Below are 20,440 nucleotides of genomic sequence, written 5' to 3' on the forward strand. Positions count from 1 at the left end.
ATTATGTAAATAAAAGAACACTCAAAAGTTGCAAAGCCCGCCCACACATCGCACATGCATGCGGCAAGTGATAAGAGGACCAATTAGCTATTTTTTATTGCAAGTCAAAATCATAATAGAGATACTAGAATGTATTGCAATACTATGCCTAAGTTTCCTTGTTTTGTATTGTAAAATCATTTCATTATAAACTTTAACCTTCTAGTGAATTGTGACATTACTCTCTTCGCTTGTTGCTTTGATGATTTACTCTCTCTAGCTCTCTGTCTCACTCGCACACACTAATTCAATATATGGATTCTTAACATCTTTACTTTTTAAAATTACAGTTTTTATGATTCTAAATTTAAATGTACAAGAACTTATGATGTCCAAAAAAGATTAAAACAAATTTCAAAATAAATGCATTCTAAATTCATATCTTCTAAATTATTATGTAAATAATGAGTTTGTAAATACATGTATTTTAAATTCAAGAATTTAAAATCCATCTACATAGAAATATATATCAAATGCAAATTTGCATTCCCATGCATAATCTTAATGTGTGGTCCACCAAGATTCAATCTTATTTGCTCCATGTGAAAAAGTTTGCTTGCAAGTGTTTAACCTAATTTTTTTTTTTTTTTTTGTTATCTCGTTACAAGATGCCATTGGATCATGTATGGCGAGAGAGACCGCCTAACTCGTTCTAATCTCCTAGTATTCTCGTGTTATTACACAATTACATTTCCTAATACCCAACTACTGACAACCCCATCCAGTAGCAGTCAAGCAGGCGTCTAAAGAAACCTTGGGCCCTAAAAATTGTCTATCAGGTTGCAATAATTCTTCACAAGGTGCACGAAAAATGAACTAAAAAAATTGTGTCGTCACGACCGTACAATCCGCTTCTTCATAAGCATATCATACACTCTATCCACTTTGCTAGGGTGAACCTTGAAAAAGCAATGCGCATCAGACTTCTGAGAAATATTTCCATTCATCATCTCTATCGACATAATATACAGCATATTCAAATAATGTGAAGGCAGTATTTTGATCTCACCACAAAGCCGTTTTTCCTGCATCCAGTCATTGCCAGAGTTAGGATCCTGAATTAGGCTATGAAAACACTGGGAATTGAACACAGTTATGCCTGCTCTCCTATCCATCACCATGAAACCAAAGCTTTAGATTCCATAACCACCCAAGTCCAACCCCACCCCCACACCCGAAGGTATGAATCTATGACTTCCCAGATGAAGGAGCCATAGTCAAACCATCGGGATATCCTCACAGGTCCAACCGTTTTAAGTGGAAGCAGCATAATGGAAACCAATAAACAAAATTCTAGCAGTATAATGAGAACAACATTCTTACATTTTCAGAGAGTAAATCAGCCCCCAAAAGTCCAGTAATGTCCCAATCACCTAGGCGTCTTGAGATAGTTGATCCTACAGAGGATGCAGATGAATCATTGCCACCAGTTTCTAGACCTTTGCATCCCCCTACAGCTCCTCGAGGACTACTGCCCACAAATTCTCCTTTAGGATGATTTGCCTTCTGCAAGAGTTTCCCACTGGGACCAGCTTGAGAACTTTCCCTCAGCCTGCGAGCACTTTCTTCAGCTTCCTTCTTCCTCTTCTGCTGAATATATACATCCGCCTCAGCAGATGAACAGCAGCCAGCCTTCCGTGCCTCCTGCATATTTTCTCATGTGAACTCAATGAAGCCAATGTGGGATTTCGGGAGACATTAGACACTACTAAAACAAATGGGCTGTCCTATCTGTGCATGAGCAGTTGAGTGTATTAAGAATGACAGGTTGGGAATAAAGACACAAATAAGGAAATTGCTTTTCCTAAAATAAAAAATAATTTATTAAAAAAATAAAATAAACCATAGCTGCATTTCAGTTGTGTTTGAAGTTCTTTCCATCCAAAAATCAAGGGCTCTCATACGCATCAAACACAAGTAATGAATACAAACAGGATGATGAAGGGATAACATGCAAAATAGAAGCCAATACAAATAAGTGGCGCTGCCATCTGGTGACATCAAAGAAACTTGATTAAAAATTGCTGACAGCTACCAGAAGTAGGTTTGGGAATATATTGAAGCCAAAATACATTATTTCAAAAACACATGCAATTTTTGTCACCAAAACAAATCACGCTTTAGACAAAGAATGAGATTCAGCTTGCTAAATAAGAAAATTTTATCCAAATTTGTGAATCAAAAATAGGTAGAGAAGGGACCACACTCAATATTTCCTAGAATAAAAGGAAGCTTAGGGAAGTCAGGATGATAGACCGAAGAGCTTCAACATTAAGTCACACACTCCCAAATGCTTATCAAGGGGACTAAACGAATAGGAGCAAAAATATTGATTGTTGAGGTATGGTTTTAAATAATGGTAATGGTCTGCATAACAGTAAAGGTCGTGTTGTAATAGTTGTGCCCATCGTGGATGTTACATAACAGGTAATAGACACCATGTCCGTGAATTCATTTTTTGCATCAGCAAACTTCTTCAAAAACATATAGACTCACATGTTTACGAATGCTTTAAATGACTTTTAGTAGACTTTAATCAATTCAAATATAACATATGCTACAAGTATTGGATGTCATCTTGGTTGTTTTTGAAGAAATGTTCAAAGCCTTTATGGAAGAATCCAGAGTTCTTTGGCAGTCTCCCCTTCAAAAGGAATGAAGATATCAACCCAACTAAAACCAGTCACAAAGGGATGAATCCGGAGCACAATTCTCTGGCCCAAAATGAGTTGACCCAACTCCAAGAAGACGGGCTCATTGGACCAACAAAGTCACAATGGCCTTGTGAAGCCTCCTGTGTCAACAAAAGGGCTGAACAATCTCGAGGAAAGCTTAGGCTCGTCATCAACTACCATCCCCTCAACCATTTCCTTGTTGATGATAAGTTCCCATTGCCAAATAGGACCAACCTATTTTCACAAATATCGGAGGCTCAAACATTTTCGAAATTTGACTTGAAAGCAGGCTTTTGGCAATTAGGCATCCATCCAGATGACAAGCCCAAGACGGCCTTCTGCATATGCAATTTCCACTACCAATGGTTTGTATGAAGTAGATTATGTACCAGAAGATAGCCTTGGCCCCAAACCAAGAGTCCTCAGATTACAAACCCAAATTACGTCTATAACAAAACCAAATATCCTCTAAACATCCTGAAGAAATTCACTGGCAAGACACCTGTACCAAGAGGTGTCAAAGAAGTCATTGAGACTTCTCCTTTCGACTCTCACCAGCTTTTGGCAACAAAGCAGAACAACTAGTCACTCTAGAATTCTCTCCAGAGCTTCCCAGAAAGTGCCTCAACCAGGGATTCGCCCATATTCATATTGGTGTTGTTAAGCTCTACCTTACTTTTCATGAGAGAAAAAGTCTTCCGATTTGCTCCAGAATTGCTCTCCTTGATTCAAAGTTCTGTAAGTACGAACATGCCTGCATTGCCACTATGCAACCACTATGCAAACAACGCTTAATGCAGGGATAGTCAGCTTCATTGTCTTCCCCAATTTCAGTTTGCATCTTTCCGACCCCACTATGAGAACTGCTCTTAAAGTCCAGATCCAAATTGTTGGAGCACCCGAAATCTCAAATTCCATAGTAGCAACCCTCCATCATCAAATGGTTTATAGACTTTAGAACCATTCTTTTGATCTAGTTGCCCCTTGGGAAAATCAAGATGCTCTCTTTGTCAATTATGATAATTCTCTTGTCCCGAGCCATGTCCACATCCCAAGGCAACTACCTAGAGAAGAACTCCTAAAACTTCTCCCAAAATCTTGGGTAGCCAAGTATGAGTAGCTTCACCAGATCCCTAAGCTAATCATCCTCCATAATCCGGTCTACAAAACTATGAAAGATGGCGATGTTCATATCTCCTTCCCAAAGGATCACGAATCATCAACAGAGGCATCTCCTCAGCATGTCTTTTCAACCATGATGATCCAACCGCATCCAAATTCATCACCTATTCCGAAAGACCAGAAGATCATGAACAGACTGTCAACCACCTCTGTCAACCTGACCGATCCAGCTTCTCTGGGATCTTAGGTCCCTATTCCATACTTCAAAGAAGACGGTTTTCTAGTTACGAACCTATGACTAAATTCGATCATAAGTGGTTTGACGTTGAATGTGGCCTTGTGATGAATGTCTTAATGATCCAATGTACGAATGGTCTTACAAAGAAGAAGTTAAAGGTAAGAAGAAGAAGAATAAGTCCTAGTAGAAATTCAAAAAGAGATATGAAGATGGAGATCCAGAAGTCGACTTGTTAGGAGAACCATCTGGGAAGTTTGACTAGTACGTCAAGTACAAGGGGAAAAGGACAAAAGATGTTAAATTTCCCCATATTAACATGCTTAGACCTTCGAACTATGATGGTGATTTCCCACCATTAGAATACGAAGATGTGCGATCCCATACAAAGCACTCCTGGAAGATCAAAGATCCAATTGTTGTCAACCCAAATGGATCTACCAAGTAGGTTTCGCCAACTGAAGCAACTCTCAATTGGCAATCAAAAAATTCCATAGCTCAGAACAGAAAGCTCCAACAAATTATGGATAACCAGAGAGAGTTGGCCAACAATGTCAAAAACAAGTTCGATATCACATCAATCCTCATCAACAAATGTCAAAACCATATCCAAATGTTGCATGAGAAGCTGATGCAAATGATTGAGCACATGTCGGCATTCTCTCCAGCTTTCAAAAAGAAGGAAGCAGAAAAGCAGCACCTCAAAGCCCAACTAAATTCCCTCAAGCAAAACCAATAGCAACAACATAGACAGACGAGGATTGACCCTCTTTTCCCTCCATCTACTTTGGCTTTCAGCTCTCCTCAACCAACATCTCAGTCATTATCAATGCAAGCATCTTTCAGAGGCAGTGACTCTTTTCTCCATCTCAAAAAGAGGCAATATACTCAAAAGCCGATCCAAACCCATAGGATTGAATCAACGGTTGTCTCCACTGCTCAAAAGAAAAAGGACAAGCAAAAATTTGGAGAATCAAGTGATCCTAGGGTTCTATAAAAGGATAATCACATCTCTAAACTCCTTACTAAGATGGCTCATCCATTACATTTAGAAGAAGCACCAAAATCATCACTTGTCATCATGATGGATGATGATTCATCTAAAGAAGAGAATCAACCTCCAAAGCCTATAATGATTACCCAACCATCCACCCACAGGACATAATACGACAGTCCTAACGACGATGAAGGAGTTGATGACAACATCAACCTCTCAGAGAATACTGCATCAGCCATCCCCACGCATAGTTCAAGCAACAACGGAAATGGGCCAACCATTTCTTTGGAAGAAATGCCTCCAAGCCAATGGAGAAAATAAGATCCTTGAACTCCATGCATGGTACACAGCAAAATTAATGAAGGAGGGTATTACTCTCAAAGAAGTCATCGGAAGGGCTGTTTCAAAGTTCATTGGAAGATTAAGAATCTGGTGGATAAATCTCAGAGATTACAAGCAGTTGTAGAAACCACAGGTACCAAACCTTGATGTCTTCATCTCAATAATCATTGAAGAATTTTGTGGTGCTTGGGAAGACCACGTCACTCAAGCCAAAGAAGAATAAATGAAGATTAAATTCTACTCACTTAAAATAAAAGACCTGCAGAAGCATTATAATCTTATCTCTGAAAGATATTACACTCTCTGCGGACCATATGACATCAACCTCAAGCAAACCTATCTTAATAGCTTGCCTAATCCACTAGGAGAAGAAGTCCTCCAAGAACTTTAAATGAGTGTAAAAAGACTTGGAAGCACCTCCCTTGGTAAACTATATCAGAGTGCTCTTATAAATATGGATTGCAGAAAGTATGACATACACAGAAGAGTCCAGAAAGCAAGAATGAAAATCACCGAGGAATGCAAAAGGAAGGACCTCTTTATCAAGTGCAAAGGAAACAAGCAATGCTCCCACCCAACAGGAGAACGTGAAGACGTTTATCCCCACCAAAAATCCAGAAGGTCAAAACACAAGGAGAAGTATTGGAAATATTTGAGAAAGAGGAAGCATGAGAAAGAATTAAAAGATTACCGATGTTACATTTGCAATCAAAAGGGGCATTATGCAAAAAGGTGCCCCAGAAACAGAATAGAATTAAACTAACCCAAATGCAGCACAAAGTCGCGGATTGGGATTCTGATGACGACATCGAATCTATATTCTCCATTGATGATCAATAAAATGAAGATTTTATCCTTACTTTCCAGCAATGTGGACAATCAAATCTCCTAGACTCTTCAGATGAAGATGAAGAATTCGAGAGTTACCAGGCCGATCCACTTGAATGTTCTCGTATCCAACCCATTAACAATGAATGCTACCCCATAGCATCAATAGAGGAAGAAGTCCACAACCTTTGTTCCATCCAATAATCATTATCAACACAATTTAAGAAAGAAATTATGTTTCATCTTCAACTCCAGTTTGGGTATTAGTTGATAATACTCAAAAGCCAGTTAAAGTCATTGCATTCTTCGACATAGGAGCAGCATGCAGCTTTCTTAAACCAGGTATTCTCCCAAAAAACAAATGGAGGCCTTGTAACCAAGGATTCAAGGCAGCAAATGGAGAACACTTCCAGGTCAAGTAAAAAAGTGTACCAGTTTATAGTAGGCTTCATTCAGAATGCTTAATCAAGGCAACATTTTTTGCGTCAAACCTTCCAAACAAAGATTTTCTCATTGGATTCGATATCATTCAACACTTAAAAGAGGTCCAGTGGAAAACACAAGCTTTAAAATTCATATCATATTTGTTACAATGGACCAATACCCCTAATCTTTTCCACATCGCTCGGTCCTTGGAGGAGGTTAAGGCATGATTAATTCAGAAAAATTGTTCCGACAGTCATAGTGAGTTTTTGAAGAAATGCTCAAAGCCTTTATGGAAGAATCCAGAGTTCTTTGTCAATCTCCCCTTCAAAAACAATGAAGATATCAACTCAACTAAAGCTAGCCACAAGGTGATGAATTCGGAGCACTATTCTCTGACCCAAAATGAGTTGACCCAACTCCAAGAAGAAGGGTTGATTGAAATCTCGAGGAAAGCTTAGGCTCGTCATCAACTACCAGCCCCTCAATTATTTCCTTACTGATGATAAGTTTTCATTTCCAAATAGGACCAGCCTATTTTCACAATTATCGGAGATCCAAATATTTTCAAAATTTGACTTGAAAATGGGCTTTTGGCAATTGGGCATCCATCTAGATGAAAGGCCCAAGACGGCCTTCTGCATACACAATTTTCACTACCAATGGACTATTATGTCATTTGGGCTCAAAGTGGCCTCGTCCATATTTCAAAAGGCAATGATCAAGATCTTCCAGCCCATACTTCATCATGTCCTGATCTATAATGACGATATCCTTCTGTTCTCAAAAGATACAACATCACATGTTAAGCTTCTGAATTAGTTCATAGATATTGTGGAGCACTACAAAATTATGCTGTCATAAAAGAAAATGATTATTGGTATCGAGATAGTTGATTTTCTTGAGATGAAGACTAGTCAAGCGAAATGTGAGCTGCAACCACATATTGCTACACAACTCGGCACCTTTACAAATAGCCGGATGACAACAAACAAATTGCAGCATTTCCTTGATATTGTCAATTATATGACAAGCTGTGTCCCAAAACTGGCAACTTAGACATCACTACTCCACCAACTTTTGAAAAAGAAAGATGTGCCCCCTTGAAAAGCTAAACACAGAGAAACTGTAAAATCACACAAAGATATGGCCACAAAATTGTCACCACTCCAGATTCCTGACAAAGGAAAGAAAATCTTGCAAGCTGATGCTAGCGATTTCTATTGTAAGCAGCTTTAATCGAGGAAAAAGAAGACAGGACTAAACATATCTGTGGATACAAGAGTGGAGCATTCAAAGAATCAGAGTCGCACTATCACTCCACCTTCAAAGAAATATTGGCGGTAAAAAGAGGGATTGAAAAGTTCGAATTCCATCTGATTAGGCATACTTCTCTAATCGAAATGGATATGTCCTCCTTTCCAAAAATGATCAAATTCATGCAGAAGATCCTCCCGCAGGAACAACTCCTTAGATGGGCGAACTGGTTTTCACAGTATAAATTTGAAGTAAAGCACTTCAAAAGGAAGCACAACATCCTTAGTGACTTCCTCTCAAGACCAACAAATCCCCAAACTCAACCCCAGGTTCTCTTCCTCATGGCATCCTCATCTTCCTCGTCTCTTTCACAACTAGTCCAGACTCTTCCGAGCGAAATCCTGGATAACATCCTTAGCCACACCATTGATAACGGAAATCACAAAATAATCCAAGGTCTCCAGCCCCTTCTCTCAAAATACGGTTTAGTCGATGCACCCGAAAAAATACTTGGAGTGGCACCCTCTTTTTCCATACATCAATGGCCTTCGGGTCCCCACACTTTCCCATTTGACCTTCCCTAAAGAAGCATTCCTCCTTTTTTGGTACCTTGCAAGGACCTACCAACTCGATATGATCCTTCACAAACCCTCGACCAATGTCTTTTTAACAAATCGGAGATAAAGACCACACCAATACAGTTACTTTAAAGATTGGCTACTGTTCTTCAAAACAGAAGCACAATGGGTTGAGCAATTAGATTTCATTACTAGGTAACCATATTTATTGGTTATTTTCCACCTCAAAGGTGAAATCCAAATTCAAGATGAGAATAGATATGTTAATATCTCTCCCATCTATGAAAGGATACGGAGCTTCAAAGAGAATCCCTTTTTGAATCTGCACCTATCAGCACATAAATGGATTGATATAAAAAAAAGTCTATGCCACATAAATCATGTTGACCCAAATAGATTACTACAAGATTTATTCAACCCAGTGCATTTTTAGGATGATAGGAGAGCCAAAAGTTCTCATTACCCAGTGTTGTTTCCCCATTTTTACAGTACCAACCTAATGAACAGGCTAGCACTTTATTATGTGGAACAAACAGAGAATAATGGGACAATTGAAGATCTCGAGATAATGGCGGTCTACCTAGCTGAAGAAGAGGAGGATTATAGGGCGAGAATGGACCATTGAAGGACCACTGAAGCAATTATGTCCAACTTTATCTTTAGCTTTATCTTTATGTTTATTGTCATCGTCGATCAGCTTTAGTTTTATATGTATTATCATTTTCAACTTTATCTTTGGGTGTATTGTCATTGTCAGTCAGTTTTTGCTTTATCAAAATTTGTGTAAAGGAGATAAAGAAAAAGATTATGTCTGAAGCATATTCCAAGATGTCATGGCATATTCCCTCGCTCCTCATCTATTTAAAGGAGGTTCTGGCCTCTAGCTAGGCAGAGCAAGTGAGAGCAAAGAATTCTCTTGTAAGAATTGTCTTGTAAGAGTTCTATGTATTTCTCTTGTTCTTGTAATCTTTTCATTTAAGTTTAATGAAATTCCCCTCAACGTGTTCTTATTACATTTTGTTCCCTTCTTCCGCATTGATCCTACACTGAGTGCCCAATAGTTTTTTCCCCTCATTTGAAGTTCACAGAGGACTTCTTCTCCTAGTGGATCAGGCAAGCTATTAGGATAGGCTTGCTTGAGGTTGATGTCATCTGGTCCGCAGAGAGTGTAATATCTTTCAGAGATAAGATTATAATGCTTCTCCAAGCCTTTTCTTTTAAGTGAGCCACATTTAATCTTTCATGTATTCTTCTCTGGCTATCTTCATGTATTCTTCTCTGGCTTGAGTGACATGGTCTTCTCAAGAACCACAGAATTCTTCAATGATTGTGGAGATGAAGACATCAAGATTTGGTACCTGCGAAATCTACAACCACCGGATTCTTAATCTTCCAATGAATTTTGAAACAGCCCTTCCGATGACTTCTTTGAGAGTAATACCCTCCTTCATTAATTCTTCTGTGCACCATGCATGGATTCCAAGGATCTTATTCCTCCACTAGCTTGGAGGTATTCCTTCTAAAGAAATGGCTGGCCCATTTCCATTGTTGCTTGAACTATGCGTAGGGATGGCTAATGCAGTATTTTCTAAGAGGTTGATGTTGTCATCAACTCCTTCATCATCAGTAGGACTATCGTATTATGTCCTGTGGGTGGATAGTTGGGTCATCATTGTAAGCTTTGGAAATTGATTCTCTTCTTCAAATGAATCATCATTCGTCATGATGACAAGTGATAATTTTGGTGCTTCTTCTAAATGTAATGGATCAGCCATCTCAACAAGGAGTTTGGAGATGGGATTATCTTTTTCTAGAACCCCAATTTGTGGTTCGATTTGGGGGGCAAGGCTATCTTCTAGTACATAATCTACTTCAATATAATCATGACGATCTAGGCTTAAGGCAAATGAAGATCTGGGAGGAGAGCTAAGGGAAGGGGATGGAGTCAACATGGTTCTAGAAGACATGACTTCTTAATTGACACAATCAGAACCTCCTCTCACAACCTAAAAGTGAATAGATCTCTTGCCCAACTTGTGGAATAAAACATAGAATCAATCAAAGTTTCCTTGTTCTCTATTCATCATTAGAGAAGCCAGCTCTGCCCGACCAAAACATAGCCTTCCTCGGCCTTCAAACAGGTCAATGGCACCTTAGGTCTTATTCTTTAATGACTTCAAGAGAGAAGTGAAACTTAAAATGAAACCTACAGTCTGGTTTTGTTCATCATTGTTCTGATGTGGAGGATCCACACTGAATGTGACAACAACAGAGCATATTGAGTTTAAGACAATCACCTATGTTGTGGGCAAAAAAACCCATCACTAGAGGCTCCGAAGGAGTCTTTAAACTGCCATGGCTCTGATACCAACTGGGCACTCAGTGTAGGATCAATTCGGAAGAAGGGAACAAAATGCAATAAGAACACACTGAGAGGAATTTCATTAAACTCAAACAAAAGGATTACAAGAACAAGAGAAATACATGGAACTCTTACAAGACAATTCTTTGCTCTCACATGCTCTGCCTAGCTAAAGGCTGGAACCTCCTTTAAATAGATTAGGAGCGGGGAAATTTTCCATGGCATCTTGGAATATGCTTCCGACATAATCTTTTTCCTCATCTCCTTTACACAAATTTTGATAAAGCAAAAGTTGACGAACAATGACAATACACCTAAAGATAAAATTGAAAATGATAATAAAAATAAAGCAAAAGCTTACTGACGATGACAATGCACATAAAGATAAAGCTGGACATAATTGCTTCAGTGGTCTATTCTCGTGCTGTAATCCTCCTCTTCGTCAGTTGGGTAGACCGCCATTATCTCTAAATCTTCAATTGTCTCATTACCCTTTGTTTGTTCCACATAATAAAGTGTCAGCCTGTTCATTAGATAGGTACTGTCAAAATGATGAAACAACACTGGGTAATGAGAACTTTTGGCTCCCCCGTCATCCTGAAAATGCACTGGGTTGAATAAATCTTGTGGTAATCTATCTGGGTCAACCTAATTTATGTGGCATAAACTTTTCCTTATATCAATCCATTTATGTGCTGATAGGTGCGAATTCACAAAGGGATTCTCTTTGAAGCTTCGTATCCTTTCATAGATGGGAGAGATATTAACATATCTATTCTCGTCTTAGATTTAGATCTCACCTTTGAGGTGGAAAATAACCAATAAATATGGTTACCCAGTAATGAAATCTAATTGCTCAATCCATTGCGCTTCTGTTTTGAAGAACAGTAGCTAATTTTAAAGTAACTGTATTGGCATGGTCTTTATCTCCGATTTGTTAAGAAGGCATTGGTCGAGGGTTTGTCAAAGATCATATCAAGTCGGTAGGTCCTTGCAAGGTACCAAAAAAGGAGGAATGCTTCTTTAGGGAAGTTCAGATGGGAAAGTGTGGGGACCCGAAGGCCATTGATGTATGGAAAAAGAGGGTGCCAGTCCAAGTATTTTATCGGTGCATCGACTAAACCGTATTTTGAGAGGAGAATGGACTAAAGACCTTGGATCATTTTGTGATTTCCCTTATCAATGGTGTGGCTAAGGATGTTATCTTGAATATCGCTCGGAAGAGTCTAGACCAGTTGTGAAAGAGACGAGAAAGATGAGGATGCTACGAGGAAGAGAACCTAGGGTTGAGTTTGAGGATTTGTTGGTCTTGAGAGGAAGTCACTAAGGATGTTGTGCTTCTTTTTGAAGTGCTTTACTTCAAATTTATACTGTGAAAACCAGTTCGCCTATCTAAGGAGTTGTCCCTACGGGAGGATCTTCTACTTGAATTGGATCGTTTTTGGAAAGGAGGACAAATCCATTTCAATTAGAGAAGTATGCCTAATCAGATGGAATTCGAACTTTTCAATCCCTCTCTTTACCACCAATATTTCTTTGAACGTGGAGTGATAGTGCGATTCTGATTCTTTGAATGCTCCACACTCTTGTATCCACAGATATGTTTAGTTCTGTCTTCTTTTTCCTCGATTAAAGCTGCTCCGCAATAAAAATCGCTAGCATCAACTTGCAAGATTTTCTTTCCTTTTTCAGGAATCTAGAGTGGTGACAATTTTGTGGCCATTTCTTTGTGTGATTTTACCGCTTCTGTGTGTTTAGCTTTCCAAAGGGGCACATCTTTCTTTTTTAAAAGCTGGTGGAGTGGTGATGTGTAAGTTTACAGCTTTGGGTCAAAGTCTGCCATATAATTGACAATATCAAGGAACTGCTACAATTGCTTTGTCATCATCCGGCTATCTGGAAAAGTGCTGAGCTGTGTAGCAATATGTTGTTGCAGCTCATATTTCGCTTGGCTAATCCTCATCCCAAGAAAATCAACTGTCTTGACACCAATAATCATTTTCTTTTATAGCAGCATAATTTCGTAGTGCTCCACAATATCTGTGAACTAATTCAGAAGCTTATCATGTGATATTGTATCTTTTGAAAACAAAAGGATATCATCATTATAGATCAAGGCATGACACAGTATGGGTTGAAAAATCTTGATCATTGCCTTTTGAGATATGGACGGGGTTACTTTGAGCCCAAATGGCATAATAGCCCATTGGTAGTGGAAATTGGGTATGCAGAAGACCGTCTTGGGCCTATCACCTGGATGGATGCCCAATTGCCAAAAGCCCGCCTTAAAGTCAAATTTCGAAAAGATTTGGACCTTTGATAATTGTGAAAATAGGATGGTCCTATTTGAAAACGGTAACTTATTATTAACAAGGAAATGGTTGAGGGGCTGGTAGTTGATGACGAACCTAAGCTTTCCTCGAGATTGTTAAACGCTTTTGTTCACACAGAAGGCTTCACAAGCCCACTACGACTTTGTTGGTTCAATGAGCCCTTCTTCTTGGAGTTGGGTCAACTCCTTTTGAGATAGAGAATAGTGCTCTAGATTCATCCCATTGTGGCTAGCTTTAGTTGAGTTGACATCTTCATTATTTTTGGAAGGGAGACTGACAAAGAACTCTGGATTCTTCCATAAAGGCTTTGAGCATTTCTTCAAAAACTCACTATAATTGTCAGCACAAAACAATTTTTTTGAATTAATCGTGCCTTAATCTCCTCCAAGGACTGAGTGATCTGGAAAAGATAAGGGTCTTGGTCCATTGTAACAAATATGATCTGAATTTTAAACCTTGCATCGTCCAGTGGACCTTATTTTAGTGCTGAATGATATCAACACCAATGAGAAGATCTTTGTGTTTGACCCAAAAAAATGTTGCCTTGATTAAGCATTATGGATGAAGCTTAATATAGACTAGTACGCCTTTTAACCTAACCTAGAAGTGTTCTCCATTTGCTGCCTTGAAAACTTGGTTACAACGCTTCCATTTGTCTTTTGGGAGAATACCTAGTTTAAGAAAGCTGCATACAGCTCCTGTGTTGAAGAATGCAATGACTTTAATCGGCTTTGAGTATTTATCAGCTAATACCCAAACGGGAACAAAAGGTGAAACATAATTTTCTTTCTTAAATTGTGCTGATAATGATTCTTGGATGGAACAGAGGTTGAGGACTTCTTCCTCTATTGATGTTGTAGGGTAGCATTCATTGTTAATGGGTTTGATATGAGAACATTCAAGTGCATCGGCCTGGTAACTCTCAAATTCTTCATCTTCATCTGAAGAGTCTGAGAGATCTAAATGTCCACATTGCTGGAAAGCAAGGATAGAATCTTCATTTTGTTCATCATCAATGGGGAATATAGATTCGATGTCGTCATCAGAATCACAATCCGCGACTTTGTGCAGCACCTGGATTAGTTTAATTATCTTCTGTTTCTGGGGACACATTTTTGCATAATGCCCCTTTTGATTGCAAATGTAACATCGATAATCTTTTAATTTTTTCTCATGCTTCCTCTTTCTCAAATATTTCCAACGTGTCTCCTTGTGTTTTGACCTTCTGGATTTTCGGCGGGGATAAACGTCTTCACATTCTCTTGTTGGGCAGGAGCATTGCTTGTTTCCTTTGCACTTGATAAGGAGGTCCTTCTTTTTGCATTCCTTGGTGATTTTCCTTCCTTCTTTCTGGACTCTTCTGTACATGTCATACTTTCTGCAAAACACATCTAGATTCATAAGAGCACTAATATAGTTTACCAAGGGAGGTGCTTTCGAGTCTTTTACCACTCATTTGAAGTTCTCGGAGGACTTCTTCTCCTAGTGGATCAGGCAAGCTATTAAGATAGGCTTGCTTGAGGTTGATGTCATCTGGTCCACAGAGAGTGTAATATATTTCGGAGATAAGATTATAATGCTTCTGCAGGTCTTTTCTTTTAAGTGAGCAGCATTTAATCTTCATGTATTCTTCTCTAGCTTGAGTGACATGGTCTTCCCAGGCACCATTGAATTCTTTAAAGATTGTTGAGATGAGGACATCAAGGTTTGGTACCTACAATATTTGCAACTGCCTGTAATCTCCGAGATTTATCCATCGGATTCTTAATCTTCCAATGAACTTTGAAACAGCCCTTCTGGTGACTTCTTTGAGAGTAATACCCTTCTTCATTTATTCTGCTGTGCCCCATGCATGGAGTTCAAGGATCTGCTTTAGTTGCTATTGAAGAGAAGAAGCATGCATTGCTACTTTTCTCTACTTTACTAATTACAAGTGAAATTCAAACCAGAAATAATAAACGTAAAGAAATATAAGACATAGAATACCATCTTTCATACTGTTTGAGTATTTAATAGAATTTTTCTCAAACAAAAAATAAAATATAAAAAGGGTTCATATGTTAAACAAGAACACAACTGCATACAATCGAATATAATTTGGTCTCCAAGGTGTAAGAAAAACACAAAAATAAATTGATTAATTAATAAAATTGAAAAAACTTAAGAGTACAAACATATGTGATTTAAAGAGAGAAAAAGTTGGGTTTATCTAAATGGAAGTTATTTAAAAAATGCACACTAGATGTTAAGGAAAAAAACCAAAAAATGAATTTTTTAAATAAAAGTATAAAACAAAGCAGTCAGAGAGCCTCTCCTACAAAGATGCGGAGGAATTTTTGAAAATAATCAAACAAAGTGAATACAGTGTAGTGGAACATCACAGTAAACTTCCGGCTCACATATCGGTACTGTCTCTACTCCTGAACTCAAAGACACATCGGGAAGCTCTTCTGAAAACTCTCAATCAAGCTTATATCCCACAAAATATTAGTGTGGACAACTTCAATCATATAATTGGGAGCCTCACAAATACCAATTATACAACATTCACTGATGAAGAGATTCCACCAAAAGGCCGTGAGCACATCAAGGTGCTCCACATTTCCACAAAATGTCAAGACCATATGGTAGCCAAGGCCCTAATTGACAACGGATCCTCCCTAAACGTCCTGTCCATGACCACACTTCAAAAGTTGCCTATTGACATCTCCTACGTGCAACAAAATAATATGATCGTGAGAGCCTCTGACAGAACTCGCAGAGTCTGTGGGAACTATTGAAATACCGATGCAAATTGGCTAGTTAACTTTTGATATCACGTTTCAGGTGATGGTAATATCACCCTCGTATAGTTGCCTCCTGGGAAGACCATGGATCCACCCTGCAAGGGCAGTACCCTTCGACAAAATGATTTGCATGTATGGAGAAATAGATCTGATGGTTACTAAACCCTCCTCTGCCCCGTATGTGGAAATTGCAGAAGAGATACCCGATGATTCTTTTCAGGCATTAGAAATAGCGAATGCCACTCACGTAGCTGAAGGATTCCCAATTCCTCGACCCCATATCTTTGCTACCGCACAAATGATAGCAACAGAAATGATCATATCAGCATTCTGCCCAGGAAAGAGTCTAGGCAAGGACCTACAGGGAGTTCAAACCCCGATATAGTAACCAAGGATACGGGATCGTTTCGGGCTCGGGTATGTTCCCACCCTCACGGATCATAAGAAAAAATTCAAGGAAAAGAAAGCACAAAGGATGTCAAGGTTTGCTGAACAGATGGGCAACACACAAAAAATGGAAGTCCCCGCCTTGAGAGATGTATTCCGAAGTGGGGGGACAATTGGCACCAATGTTGAAGAGCAGACAAGTCTGAAGATAGAGCAAATGAGCATATCAGTGGTGGATCCAGTAGATGCTGAAGACAACCTGAATGATTGGATTTCTATGGCCACAAGGGCAGAGCTCCATAATGGCATGAACTCGAGTATCCCACAACAGCTAACTCGATGTAATGTGGCGGCAATTATGAGTTTTCCTCTAGTTTTCTTTTGCTTTTCTTTATGGAATAAACAAACAATTTTGTCAGAATCCCTTTTTGAATAACTAATGAAATAAAATTTGCATTTTCACATCTCAATACATTCTTTTAGTACCTTTCCCTCTTCTTTCCCTATCATCTTTATCTCTGCATTCTTTCTTACATTGCATATTTCGATCTAGCCAAGTTTACAAGTTTCTGTATAAACTGTCGAAAGGTCCGACAATTCTACACTGACCAACTATCTTCTTTTTGACAATCACATAACGTCCCTTTAGGGCAAATGGCGTCTTTTCCGAGCATTTTCACTAGACATAGCTCTTTGTAAACTCAATTTAGCGAGAATCGATCTTGCTCCAGCTTCCTGCTTTTCTCCACCCACTCTTCTATAGCATTTATGGTGCCTTCCCCATGATTAGGTAAATGACTGCCTTGGATGTTGGGTTCCTTGGCATCAAATACTAGCTAGCCTGCATCCCTTGGTGCTTGGACTTTGTGCTTGAATGACCAACAATGGTCGATGGTATGCCCCTGAGCATTTGCGTGGTATTCGCATCGAGTATCAGGGTCGTACCATTTCGGGAAGGGAGGATGTATGGGCACTCCTGGAATAGGTGCGATAAGCTACCTTTCAATCAATTGTGGAAATAGCTCTATATAAGCCATAGGAATTTGCTCAATCTTCCTCTTTTCCTTAGAGAATTCTCTTTCGAGAGTCTAAGGCTTCTGATGTCTTTGAGTGGGCGGAGGCCCGGGGGAAATTACTTGCGATCATGCACCTGGTTGTGTTACTTGATTGACCACGAGTTCAAAGGTAAAGTTTTTATTTATCCATCAGGCTCGACCCTCCTGGTATGGGTGCCCGTAGATCATCTGTGTTTCCCCTTTTTTCTTCTTGCTGACCCATTTTTTAATTGGCTCGTGTTCAGAATTTGCATTTTTCACCCTTCCCGCCTTAAAGACACTTTCTATTCTTTCTCCGTTGGTTACCAAATCTACTAAACTTTGTGGAGTACTGGGGGTGAGCATAATTCGGGGAAAACCAAATTAACCGATTTAACCAGCCAAAATTGGTCAATTCGGTTTGGGTAAAAAACCTGGTTCGATCGGTTCGGTTAGGATCTACAAAAAATTCGGTGAATCGGTTTCAGTTCGGTTAACATCAAAAAATAATTCGGTTAACCAATTAACCGATTTATTAATTAATTAAATTTTAAATATAAATTATGATATTTTATAAACTTATAATTGTGGGATATTTATCCAGATATGGGGCTCGGGTTGGGGGGAAAAAGGGCGGAGGGGACTCAGTCACTCAGACAGTCAGACACTCAGACTTAGTGGACTGTGGAGGGCTTAAGGCTAGGGTTCGTTTGTTCTTGTTCACACTTCGACTTCACTGTTCCTCTGCGTCGCAGCTCTCCTGCCTCTCCATCGGACCATCTCCTTCTCCATTCTCCATTTCTCACTTCTCACTTCTCACTCTCAGTCTCAGACCTCAGTTCTCACCCTCATTTCTTCGTGAACGGCGAATTCCCTCATCGGCTCTCCTGGTTTCGCGAGTCCCTCCTCGGCTCTTCCCTCGTGTGGGCGTGGCGACGGCTCTTCACTCAGTGACTCGGCCACTCAGGTACCTTCGACGACCTTCCCTTCTTCCCCTCTTCTCTGTCCACGACTCCACAAACCACAGTTGCTTATTTTTGGTGAACCACAAATTTCCCAAAACATATATGGAAATTGGGAAAAGATGGGGGTAGACTGGGGAGCCGAGGGAGGGGAGAGTAGACAATCGAAAGATCAAAGAAGGTCCATTCTAAACTTTTTTTTTTTGCTCATGTTTTCTTTGGGTGTATATATTATCTCTGTATTTTATATGGTTTTTAGCTTGACAATCCAAATTTATTAATGTGAATGTATAATCATATAATATATATATGGCGAAATCATATTAAGTTTAGTACATACACATGATTTATCTAATATTTTATGTTTTGTGATAACTCACATCCTTCTTGCTTATGACGTCTCTCTAAGATAAGAGTAATCTTCCAAAAAAAAAAAAAGCAGTAAAGCAAAATAATTGTTCCTATTCCTAACCATAACATTTAATTTGTGAGAATATAATCTCATTATGCGCTAGGATCAAATTTTTTCTTCTAATTTTGATCTTAGCATAAAAGTATAAAATGCCTTGAGAATCAATCTATACTAAAAATCTCAGAAAGCCGATCTATTACACACTAAAGCTTACACATTTATACAAAAAATATACCTTTTGCACTTTTTAAGCTAAGACTCGTGTAAATCTAAAGTTTGAACTAGTTAGAAAACTTTAATATTTTTATATGAAAAAATTATGTAAAACTCTTAAACTTCAACCTTTTCAAAATAATTAACCACTACATTTTAGATCTTGAAAATAATTTTAAATTTGTAATATTGTTATCATTTTAGATCTTTTATTTTAGATGGTACTTTTATTTTGGCCCATTATGACCCATAATGGTGCTCTTCTATGATGGACTTTACCCTTCTTTTTTTTCAAATATTAAAGGGAAAATGAGCAATGACTTGCCTATAGAGGTGGAGGTGCCAAACTTGGAGGATGCAATAATGACGCAAGCTAATTCCCAACATCAGCCTTCAAATCCCAACATAACAAGTGAGAGTGCTACTAATCCTCCTACTCAATCTAATCAAAAAATGAGAAAGAGAATGAGACCAAAATTTGAAGTGCGCGATCACTTCACTAAATTTGTGACGGAGTCAGGAGAAATTAAGGGTAAGTGTCACTATTGTCATATTGATTACTGTGCTAATCCTAAAAAGAATGGTACAGGCACACTTAGATATCATATGGTTAGATGTGCACAAAATCCACATGTTGAAGAAACAAAACAGACAAAACTAAATTATCAACCAACCTCAAAAAATGTAAAGGGCTCAGAGGCAACTCTTACAAATTGGAAATTTGACCAAGAGGCAATTCGAAAGGCATTATCTTACATGCTTACTGTTGATGAATTGCCTTTTAAATTTGTAGAGAATATGGGATTCAAACATCTTATGAAAGTTGCATGCCCTCGTTTTCGAATTCCATCAAGATGGGCTAACGGTACTGTGCTCCTTTCGATTCCTAAAGGGTGAAGCCCAAGTAGAAGGCTCGTGAAAATGTGTGCGAGTTCATATACTTAGCATATTCTCACAAGCCTCACATATCATTCATCTTTACACATGCTTATTCAAACATACATACAATCAAATATTCACAATTATATAACCAATATTCACAAAATAAGATGGGGTAATTAAAAGACTTATAAAATTAACATTTGGGATAATTCCTAATTAATTAATGGCTCAGCTCTCTAATGTCCCCTGTGGAGCCAAGTTGTCACGATGTCCCATGAGCAAGGTGCCCAGGGGAGACTAGGGAAAAATATATATGATTTTTGAAAATTTTGAATTTGGAGTAGCTAGTAGCTTCTTTTTTTTTTGGTGCAGTTAGAACACCTAATTACTACTCATTTAATTGGTCACTAGACTAAACCTAAACCAAGGAACCAGTAGTCATGGTGTGGATATAGCAGGATTAGGATCGGGAGTTTGGTTACGCAAAAGGAAAGTATTCGCACCCCCTATACACCCGTTCTATAAACGGTACCTAATTAATTAAGAATTATCCCCAAATTGAATTTAATAACC

The 20,440-nt window shown here is 38.7% G+C and overlaps 1 protein-coding gene across 9 annotated transcripts in view; it reads right to left on the bottom strand.

Annotated features, from left to right (window-relative positions):
* Window positions 1-548: 548 nt before the first annotated feature.
* Window positions 549-20,440, bottom strand: part of LOC131149261 (transcriptional adapter ADA2-like) — a 43,337-nt gene continuing 23,445 nt past the window's right edge. For all 9 annotated transcript variants that reach the window (XM_058099558.1, XM_058099560.1, XM_058099556.1 and 6 more), the window contains 2 exons: window positions 1,363-1,683; window positions 549-1,064 (listed from right to left, as the gene is read on the bottom strand). In XM_058099558.1, coding sequence (XP_057955541.1) covers window positions 873-1,064; window positions 1,363-1,683 — 513 coding nt within the window. In that variant the 3' untranslated portion in view covers window positions 549-872. The remainder of the gene's footprint in view (window positions 1,065-1,362; window positions 1,684-20,440) is intronic.

Source organism: Malania oleifera, chromosome 2 (genome assembly GCF_029873635.1).
Source record: "Malania oleifera isolate guangnan ecotype guangnan chromosome 2, ASM2987363v1, whole genome shotgun sequence".
NCBI classification, from domain to species: domain Eukaryota; kingdom Viridiplantae; phylum Streptophyta; class Magnoliopsida; order Santalales; family Ximeniaceae; genus Malania; species Malania oleifera.